The sequence below is a fragment of the Lathyrus oleraceus genome, chromosome 2 (assembly GCF_024323335.1).
Source record: "Lathyrus oleraceus cultivar Zhongwan6 chromosome 2, CAAS_Psat_ZW6_1.0, whole genome shotgun sequence".
NCBI lineage: Eukaryota > Viridiplantae > Streptophyta > Magnoliopsida > Fabales > Fabaceae > Lathyrus > Lathyrus oleraceus.
In genome coordinates this window covers 444,292,008-444,303,420 of record NC_066580.1, presented here as the reverse complement: position 1 = coordinate 444,303,420, position 11,413 = coordinate 444,292,008, and the positions used below count along the sequence as shown (strand labels likewise).

At 33.5% G+C, this 11,413-nt stretch overlaps 1 protein-coding gene across 1 annotated transcript; it reads left to right on the top strand.

The window, feature by feature from the left end:
• Positions 1-8,864: 8,864 nt before the first annotated feature.
• Positions 8,865-10,404, top strand: LOC127120185 (DEAD-box ATP-dependent RNA helicase 31). The gene is made up of 4 exons (XM_051050591.1): positions 8,865-8,957; positions 9,133-9,348; positions 9,564-9,746; positions 9,988-10,404. The coding sequence occupies exons 1-4, from the start codon at positions 8,871-8,873 to the stop codon at positions 10,213-10,215; spliced, it is 714 nt and encodes a 237-aa protein (XP_050906548.1). The 5' UTR covers positions 8,865-8,870; the 3' UTR covers positions 10,216-10,404.
• Positions 10,405-11,413: the final 1,009 nt, after the last annotated feature.

Below are 11,413 nucleotides of genomic sequence, written 5' to 3'. Positions count from 1 at the left end.
TTTAGTTTCACTTGATTTAAGTTTGAAATAAATTCAAAAAATAATGTAAATAAATTTAACTTTTTTTAAAGGGGTATTTGCCATAAATATTAAAATGTTGATTTCTTCGATGCAAGTTAGGGAGAGTTTCAAATGATTGGTTAAGTGAGTCTGTGATTGATATCACATAGTTCTTGTCCCCCAATTTTCATGGAGGAAGTCTCCCTTTTATACTCTTTCAACCATCAAGTACCCTTAAAGGAGTACTTATTCATATTGCTCATTAAGACGACTTAGAATAACTTTTGTCGTCTTATATAATTATAACATTTTTTTTCTCTGCTTCTATAATCCTCTGCCATTATAAAGGTGTTACATACTTGTCCGTTATAACTGTTCACATGACCTCCTAGCATTTCTCATAGGGTCGGAGTCGACTTGTTTTATTTAACGAGGGATGACTCATTGCTATGCAAGATGAACTCATTTAATTTAAACGAAATGATGTTTGAGACCTTGTTCCACTTCCTAAAGATAAAATTGTCATTGGTACTAATGAATTTTTTAGGAGTAAATTGGATGAAAATGCCATAATGACTAGAAATAAAGATAGGCGGGTGGAAAAAGGATAGAGTCAAAATGAAGGAGTTGAGTACAAGGAGACTTATGCTCCCGTAGCTTTTCTTAAAGTGATACGACTCATTTTGACATTTACATGTTTCTTGGATTCTAAGTTGCATCAGATGAATGTTAAATTAGGTTTTCTTAACGACTTTATAAACAAAGAAGTACATGTCTCTCAACCTTCTGATTTTCAGGATCATTAAAATCATAATTATATTTTTTAAACTTAAACGAGTCCTCTATGATCTCAAACAAGCTCCCAGAGATTGATATGAGTTCCTTAGTGGATCTTTGATAAAAATAAGGATTTAATAATGGAAAAGTATATACTACTTTGTTTATAATATGTAAAGCAAAGGATATTCTTGTAGTTCAAATTTACGTTAATGATATTATATTTGGATTCACTAATAAATCTCTTTGCAAGGAATTGTGAGTTTGATGTGGGGGGAGTTCGAAATGTACCTAATGGGAGAGCTTACCTACTCATTAGGATTGCAGATAAAGAAAACCGTAGTTAACACGTTCATCATCCAAACAAAGTATTGCTTATAGCTCCTAAAGAAATTTGATATGTAGGGTTTAAAAAACATCTCAACTCCTATGACTTCAAATGTGTTGATAGATTAAGGTGAGAGATCGACAATACTAAGTATAAAGGTATAATAGTATCTTAACTCTATTTAACCATAAGTAGGCTAAATATCATGTTTAGTATGTGCACATGTGCTTGATTTGAGACATCACCTAGGGAATCCCACTTTAAGATCATAAAAAGAATTTTGAGGTATCTTAATGGAACATCACATCACAATCTTTTGTTTCCCAAAGGTTTCGAATGTGGCTTAATAGGTTTTTATTTTGATTTTGATTTTACCGGTGATAAGTTGGATAGGGAAAACACTAGTGGAACTTGTCATTTGTTTAAAAATTATTTAGTTTCTTGGCACAGTAAGAAGTAACATAACATTTCTCTTTCTACCGCTGAAGCTCAATATGTAGATCTCGATAATTGATGTGCACAAGTCTTATGCATAAAGCAACAATGATTGGATTACGATTTAAAACTCAGTTGCATTCCAATCAAATGTGACAACACTAGCGCGATAAGCCTTATTAAGAATCATGTGCTTCATTCACGCACCAACCATATAGGAATATGATACCACTTCCATAGGGATCATGTTGAAAATGGTGATGTTATTTTTGAACATGTGGATACAAAAAAAAATCAATTGATTGATATTTTTACAAAACTATTATCTACAGAACCTTTTCACAAGATACGTAAGAAATTGAGAATCATCAACTCTTCGTGTTTTAAATAGATTTAGACTCCTATTTCATTTCATTTCCTATTTGTATTATGTTGTAAACTAACATTTTCTTGTAGCAAGTTAAATTTAAACTAACTTTATTGGTATGATTCTACAACTTTTATCTTTAGCAATATTATCTTTGTATTTTGTTCTATATGTCTATTTATTTACTTCTTATATGCTACTTTTTATTAATAATTTCTAAGCTAGTGTTTGATTGTTCGTTTATGAATTTAAAACCTTTTTAAGTGCATCAAGTTAATTATGTGCATTTGAATATTCTTTTTTTTCATGCATTGTTTAACCTTCCACTCGTTTATGTTTTAATCACGTAATTGTGTTGCTATGTAATCTCATGTTATATTGTGCATATTTGTTGCTTTTGGCATGACTATTTTTGTATATCTAAAATTTATTTTCATTTATTCTATATTCTTATTAGATATGTTTAGCTCGTTTATTTCTATGGATTATTATCTATGTTGCTGGTTATTTTGCGTTTATTTAGCCTCATAAGCATATATCTATTTTGGATCTTTTCAAAGGAGAAGTTTAATGCCAGTCTAGATTTGATTTATGTATTTTTATGTTGTTCGTAATTTTGTACAATGTTTTAGAGGGAGCACAAGAAAATGGAGAAAAACATTGATCACACTTTGCTTCTTCTTAAAGTCTACTCAATTACAATTGCAAGCTTGACAAACATTAAAAAGGAGGAGAGTGAAGTTGCATTGCCTCTACCTCCTTGGTTTAGGTTTTAATTGTTTGTCCTTTAAATTTTTGGTTTTGTTTATATCGTTATTAAGTCTCCTCATCGATTGCGTATCTTAGGTTTGATTTAAATTCGTTTTTACACATGCATAAATCAAAGTGTTTGGTTATAGTTTAAGCAATTAGTTTAAAGTCAATTTATTGAGTCTTTGGATCAAGAATTACATTTGAGAATGGTTCAAGTAATGACAATATTAGAATCTCAAAAACACTTTAAATTTTGCAAAATTGAGATTCTAAAGGTGTGATTCGAATCACACTATTGTATGACTCAAATCTAGATTACAGACAACTCAAGGGATGCTTTTATTTTTCCAAGATTCGAATCATATGATTCATGATTCAAATCAAACAGAACTAAAATTTCCTTGATTTTGCTTTTGGAACTCTGGTTCGAATCATTATTTTCGTAACTTAAATCACGTGATTCAAATCACAGATTGTGTGCCTCGAATCAAACAATGGGTTCTCATATCATTTTCTTCTTGATTAAAATCACTTTTTGATTAACATCACTTAATCTTTTGACTCGAATCATACTTCTTACTTATGACTCAAATCATACACCATTTTCACTCATTTCTACGCTAGATCTCCAACACATATACACGCTTTTCACTCAAAAGCTCTCATAATGTTGGAAAACATACACTTCCGCTATTGATTTGAAATTTCGCAACACACCTGTTCTCTCATTTTCAAAAATAATTTTGAATAGATTTTGAGTGTTCTACCAAACAAATTCTTTCATATTCTACCTCATTCTAATTCCATTTTCGTGTGGATCTAATCTCATCTTTTGAGATGTGTTATTCTTGAGGAGATTCTATTATCGTGTTTAACATTTCTTTGAAGATTTTCTTGAGATTTCAAATGTTTGCAAGGTGTGTGTGATTGGTTTTGACAAGTCCATCGAAAAAGAATGAGGTTCTTCTCTCACGAATTACTTTGGTAGTTTTGTGTGGAATCCTATGGATAAAATGAGAGTTCTTCTCAATCTTCAGACACACCAATACTCATGATACCAGTAGGATTGAGGAACGATCATTGCAGGAATGAGACTTTGGGCATAATAGTTAGGGTAAAAAGATTCAAGATGATTTATATAATTATTTCGCGACGATTTAGTTTTGGATACCATGTACAAGTCAACGAGAGTCCATATCAAAGATTTTATATTTTTAGCATTATTTGGATTGTGATTGTTCATAACATCTTTTAATTTGTCAGATATTATAGTGGAAGACCAAATTTTTAGCGCGAAACCATTAGATAGTGGAGCAAACTCAGCGAGGACAATAGTCGAACCACTATAAATCCGACATACTCTCTCTCTCTCTCTATCTATCTATCTATTTATCTATCTATCTATCTATCTATATATATATATATATATATATATATATATATATATATAAAATTGCATGTTTAGGTTGTTCTTATAGATTTATTAGAATCATATGCTATTAGATTTATTGTCTTGACAACAATTTATCAATTAAGCGTATGTTTTGTTTGATTAACACTACAAATTATCTTGATGTTGATTAAGGCTGAAAATTGTGACATAGAATTTTGCTTGTATTGACTTTGTATATCTACATGTCTTGTGTAAATCAATATTAATTAAATACACTACATTTATTAGTTTGGGTTAGCTTTTTGATTCAATATTTTACCTTTGTATGCCAATTAAGATGTTTTGTGTATATACCGTCTGATTAGCATAATCAATTTTATACACAGTTTACTTTTGCTACGCAAACAATTTTCAAACTATGATAAGTTTATTAAACTAAAATAATTTTTCAAATCGGTTAAATTTTATTTGGGAGGTCTATTCTCTCCATCTAGACCTTTGCATACTCATATTCTCGTTCAGCAAGTTTCTTTATGGCCTTAAGCTAATCTGTAGATAATGAAACAATAAGCCTACTACTATTCTGAACCTAGTTTTTCCTCAATATAAACATGACTATTACTTATTTATCAATAAGCAAGATAGTTCTTTTATTGCCATTCTTGTTTATGCATATGATTTGATTCTTGCAGTGACTACTTTATCTTCTTTTAATCATGTCAAATCTGTTTTAGATGTAAAATTCCGCATAAAAAATTTGGGTGACCTTAAATATTTCCTTGGTTTTTAATAGCAAGGTCATTCAAAGGCATCACCATATGCCAAAGAAAATATTGTTTAGATATTTTGCTGGACATGTGTTTATTGAAAATAAAACCCACATGTACACCTACGGGTCCATCACACAATTACATTATGATCATGGTAGTTTCATTCTAGACCCAACTCAGTTCACAAAGTTAATTGGTAATCTCATTTATCTCACTCATTTTAGACCCGACATCAACTAATATGTATGCATGTTGAGTCAATTCTTGGCTAAGCCCATAACCATAAATTTCCAGGAAGCTCTTTAGATTGTGAAACATCTCAAGAACTCCTAGCATTTGGCCTCCTCTTCCAAGCATCTTCCAACATTACTTTAGCAGGCTTCACCGAATATGACTGATGATTTTTCCCTTGTGGATCCATGTTTTGCTGGTTATTAAAAAAAGTTATCAAAGCTAAAGATGAGTATCATGATCTGCCTTTGATGATGTGCTTTCGATAATGACAACTTGGAAAACTTGGATGACAACTTGAATACAACATGGTTTCAATTATGAAGATACAACATTTGATAAAACATAAAGTATAAAGTCAAGAAATTATGAAAAGGGATCAAAGATGCAAATAAATGAATTAGGGTTTGATGAACATTGTAAACATCCTCTAATGATTGCATTTAACTTGAAGATACCTCAAGCCTCACCTCAAAGAATAATCAAGCATGTGCTTATATGATTGGAATATTCAGAAAGTCTTAAAGCTTCAAAGTGTGAAAGAGATGACGTGTAAAAGCTCGTTCAGTCACGTCTGAGTGAACAATCTTTTGTAAAAAAATAAGGTGTTATCATAATTTAGAATGACTAAATCACACAAACATATACGAACACACACACACACACACACACACGTACACACACAAACATGTTTTAAAGCCTTTATTTCTTAAAAGTAAACAACCAAAAAGCATTTTGGAGTGTAGCCAGATGAATCATAAACTATCAAAATGTTTTGGACAAACTTTTGAACTGTCAAATCAATTGGAACATATACCAAACCGATTTGGTAAGGGCAAACCTTGTCCATAAACGATTTGGGCAACGTCTTAATGAAGGGTAATGTATATGTATCTATTATTTCCCTTTTAAGTTGTTGCAATCGATTATTTAGGGCTCCCAATCGAGTGATATTAGGAGTTAATCGATTGCAATCAAATATATGCCTCTCCCTTCACATTTTCATATCCAGAAAACTTGAGCTCTCTATCTCCTGACTATCTCCCTAAAAATATTTGTTTACTTTCTCTCACTTTAATTTAGTCGTGGTGCTTTGAGAAAAAGGTGTTATTTTAAATTCACCAATGAATGTTTTTTTCTTAATTGAATAATTTATCATCAAGGAAGTGTTTGTTTTGGGTTCAAAGCTAAACCCTCTAAAATCTTTGTTTGGGGATTTAGTTTCTAAGCCATCAGTTTAGTTCATAAGCTCGACCCGTGTAAAATCTTACTTTGGTTCGAGATCAACCCGATTTAAAATCTCAACTTTGTTCGAGGTTAGCATGTTCAAAACCCTAGTTTGATTCGTAAGCTCAGCCCGTGTAAAAGCTTACTTCTGTTCAAGATCAGTCAGGTGATAAGTTCTAAAAGATAATATTTATCCACATGAAAACTTGGCACTTATAGGCTCAAACTAACGTGTTATATCATTTATTTCCCCAAGTATTGCATATAATTAAGTTTTTGATACATATATGTGTGGTGCCTTTTGATCTATTTGTTATTGTGCAGAAATTCACACAATTCACCAAGATGGAAACACAAAGCAAAGAACAAGAGTTTCTGCATGTTTGTCAGGTGAGCATCTAGTAAGGTCAGGGTGAGAGCTCTCCCAACAAGCATATAACGAGGCTTAGGCATGGAGTAACATAACCAAAACATCACTCTTCTCGTTAGGAGAGCCTCAAGAAGCCATCTCGCTCAGCAAAGCAACAACGAGAGCAAGGTGAGACAAGTCAGAAACATTCCAGTAGCAAAATTCTTCATTATCACCAGGCGAAGCTGCAGCGAGGAAGCTCTCCAAGAGATCCTTTTGATCGCCTAGTGAGACATGGAGGTTTGAGATGCTGATTTGGCAAAGACTTCAGAGTGAAGCAAGGTGGCTCGCCAGGTGAGGCCATAGCTCGCCAGGCAAGAACAGCAGAGCAAAATCACTATATATAGCTCAAAAACATTTCATTTTAGGGATTTGAACAATTTTAGAGTGAAATAATTCATTAATAGAGAAGGAGACATTGAATAAAGTAGACTTGACGAATATAAGTTGGATACACATCAATCCTCGGGAAATTGTCATTGATGCTCATCCATCTTCCTTTCTTCTAATTTGTAATCAAAGCTACCATGAGTAGCTAAATCTATTTATTATTGGGATTGGATGTAATCCATCGATACCGTATGTATTTATTACGATCATGGCGTTATATATGAATTAGTCCTTTATTGATATTGATGTTATCCTTGGTTACTTGTTTTACTTCTAGATTCGAAGCATTATTGAGAAATAATATTTGAATCTCGATCTAGGATAATGACTTGTTAGATGCTAAACTCTAGACATAGATTTAAGTTTAATATTCACAAGAGTATCGCATCTTAATGCTATCATATTATTTAATCGTTGATTAAATAATACGGTTGAACTCTCGTCAGGAGTTTAGACATAAACGTTATCGCGGACGATACAAAATAATATTAATCAAAGGACTAATATTTGTATAACTAATCGGAAGAATACATGCGTGATCAGTGGACGAATCCCAATCCTAGAAAGCTTTCTCATATTTGAAACTTCATTTATTATTTACCGTTTTACATTACATACTTTATGCAAACAAATAACTTGACAACTTCTCACTTAAACCATATCAACTGTTGAAAGATATTTAATATCACATTAGTATATGTGGATACGATAAAATTAATACTTACTTTTGATGTTGAATACTGCAACCATCATCAGATTTATAGTATCAACTTGGTTCATAGTCAGCCTGTTCAAAACCTCAGTTTAATTCAAATGAGAGTTTGTTCAAAACACTACGCCAAAAACTGGAATAGACAGCGCACCTTAGAGGGCGCTTTATTACAAAAGCGCACTCTAAAGTGAAACGAAAAAATAAGGAGCGAACAACTGGAATAGACAGCGCACTTTAGAGGGCGCTTTTGTAATAAAGCGCCCTCTAAGGTGAAGCGAAAAAATAAGGAGGAGATAGAGGGACAACAATACATGGCGCTTTTTAGAAAGCGCCCTCTAAGGTTACCCTTAGAGGGCGCTTTTAAAAAAGCGCTCTATAAGTCCATGTGCATTTCCAGTTTATAAAGTGCTTTTGGAAAGCCTTAGAGAGCGCTTTCATAAGCGCCCTCTTAGGCCCCCTTTAGAGGGCGCTTTTTTTCCACAAGCGCCCTCTAAGGTCCCCTTTAGTAAACATTAAAATTATAACATACTGCGCGTTTTGTTATTTCACTCTCTATTATTTTCGTTCTTTTTCACGTTAGGGTTCTCACTGCTACGATTTTCGCTACTTCTAAGGCGTTCTCCTTCCACCTCTGTTAGATCTACGACGAAGCTGATCATTTACTAGACATGGGATTTCGCAAAGATATTGAGAAGATATTCGCTGCAATCCCTAAACAACGACAGACACTTATGTTTTCTGCAACAATTCCCGACGAGGTTTGTATTTCTTTCTTTTCACTCCTTTCCTTTTTAGCTGTGATGATTCATGCTTTATAAAAGATATGCGCATTGGGCTTATTCTCGTATGATTGTGAAGGTGCGCCAAGTCTGCCATATTGCTATGAAAAGGGATTTTGAATATATTAATACAGTTCAGGAGGGTAGTGAGGATACACATTCACACAGGTAATTGTTTATAATTTCATGATAGTAATAACTTGTTAGATACTTACATGTGTATATGCATATACAACCATCATATAACATATTTTTTGGATCTTTATTTATGGTGCTTTGGATCATTTCAGGTCCGCCAAATGCATTTAGTTGCACCATTAGACAAGCATTTCCCTTTACTCTATGTTATTCTGAAGGAGCACATTGCAGATGATGTTGACTACAAGGTTTGCTTTCTAATCTGCAACCAACTGTATTTTAATTTTTTCTCTGTCTTTTCACTATGAACTGTTTAGATTAGTATTTTGGATTAGTAAACTGTGATTTGACAACAAAGTTTTACTTTTACAATCATGTTTACATGGATTTGGAGGATATGTAATGTAGCTATTGGTTTATCAGGTTCTTGTTTTCTGCACAACCGCTATGGTCACAAGACTTGTTGCTGATCTCCTTGGGGAGTTGAACTTGAATGTGAGAGAAATCCATTCAAGAAAGCCTCAGAGTTATAGAACCAGAGTTTCTGATGAATTCCGGAAGTCAAAGGGTCTCATCTTGGTTACTTCGGATGTATCTGCACGTGGAGTTGATTATCCAGATGTTACTCTTGTTGTACAGGTATATTTGGATCTCCTTCCTTGTTTCACTTGTGACTATATTACCAGCATGCTCGTGTCCATATGAATTTCTGTCCTGTTTAACGCATACTCGTAAGGACACTCAATACATACATTTGCTAAAAGTGCAAGCCTTTTTTATTATGATTTGCCAAATTATTTAACGCTTTTATTGATTTCAAATTGTCATGTTTCTTCCATTTCTACAATGAACAGGTTGGTCTACCGGCTGATAGAGAACAATATATACATCGACTAGGTAGAACGGGGCGAAGAGGAAAAGAAGGGCAGGGCATACTGCTACTAGCTCCTTGGGAAGAGTTCTTTTTAGCTACTGCAAAAGATTTACCTATTGGGAAAGCTCCGGTCCCTTCAGTTGATCCTGACACTAAGAAAAAGGTATACTTGGATATACAAGGGAGACAATTATTGATTTTCTTCTAATACTTTAGCTAGTTTTTAGACAAACAAACCAATATGTGGAGCAGTGATTAGATACGAGTTTGGCAGGATCGCGGTGTGTCACCATGATTTTGGCAAAAGCTAAATTTTAAAGCTTTAGCAAAATTACAATGCCACCTCGAGTTCATTAAACTCACTGTGATTCCAACGATGCACTTACATTTTAAATTGTTAACAGGTGGAAAGGGCTCTATCCAATGTGGAGATGAAAAATAAAGAAGCAGCATATCAGGCATGGCTTGGTTACTACAACTCTAACAAGAAAGTGGGGAAAGATAAGTATAGGTTAGTGGAGCTTGCAAATGAGTTCAGTCGATGCATGGGGCTTGATAGCCCTCCAGCTATTCCTAAGCTTGTCCTTGGCAAGATGGGTCTTAAAAATATCCCTGGTTTACGTTCCAAATAGGTTTCCATTCAATTTCTGATAACAGTCTTGTGAAAGAGAGAAATGTTCTTGAATTGAAATGCCCCCACTTATAGTTTGATTTTAAGACTTGAAACTTCTAAATTTCAACTATCATAGTAATTTTTTCTGTATATTTTGTACTTCTAGATGAATTATCATTTAACAAGTACTGCAGAAACTTCAGTGCCAGATGAATTTGTATTGTAAATCACTGATGCAAACTGTCTAAAATAGATATTCAATCATTAGTTTATGATTTAAAACATATACCTCGAATTGTTTTTTATTTTGTGTGTTGAAAAATGATAAGAATATATTTTGATGTTTTTGCTTTGGTCATTCCCATTGTTATTTTATAATATTTTGTGTGTTGAAAAATGATAAGAATATACAGTTTTAGGTGTACTGCTTCAATATACAGGTTGTCTAAAATAAATAAAAAAATATAGCGTTTTTTAAAATTTTTTTTTAAATAACCACCCACTTTAGAGGGCGCTTTCCAAAATAAGCGCCCTCTAAACCCTTTAAATTTCCACTTTAGAGGGCGCTTTCCAGTAAAAGCGCCCTCTAAACCCTTAAAAGTTTCCACTTTAGAGGGCGCTTTCCAGTAAAAGCGCCCTCTAAACCCTTAAAAGTTTCCACTTTAGAGGGCGCTTTCTTTAAAAAGCGCCCTCTAAAGTGACCCTTAAAGGGCTTAAAGAGCCACTTTAGAGAGCGCTTTCACCAGGAAAAAAAGCGCTGTCTTTACCTATGCCAGCGCCAGATTAGAGGGCGCTTTAAAGCGCTGTTATAGGCCAAAAAAAGCGCCATCTTTTCCCTTATTTGGCGTAGTGAAACTCTGATTTGTTCGATATAAGTTCGTATAAAATCTCGATTGAACTTGAAGATTAACCGCATCAAGTTTATGTTTGGAAGGAAGATTAATCACTTTAGTCCCCTATTTGAAAGGAAGACTAACCTCTTCAACCTGCTGTTTGGAAGGAAGAATAACCGCTTCTCTCCGTTATTTGCTGTTTGGTTGAAAGTTAACCTGAAACTTCATTTTCCTTGGAAGTTAACCTGAAACTTACTAAAAAATTATAAGCATTATTGGATACTCCCAAGATCAAGTCTTTGAGAGAGGATTATGTCACTTCATTACGATCGAACCTCTATAATTTATGGTGTCATTATTTACCCTTATCTCTTTAATTTCCGC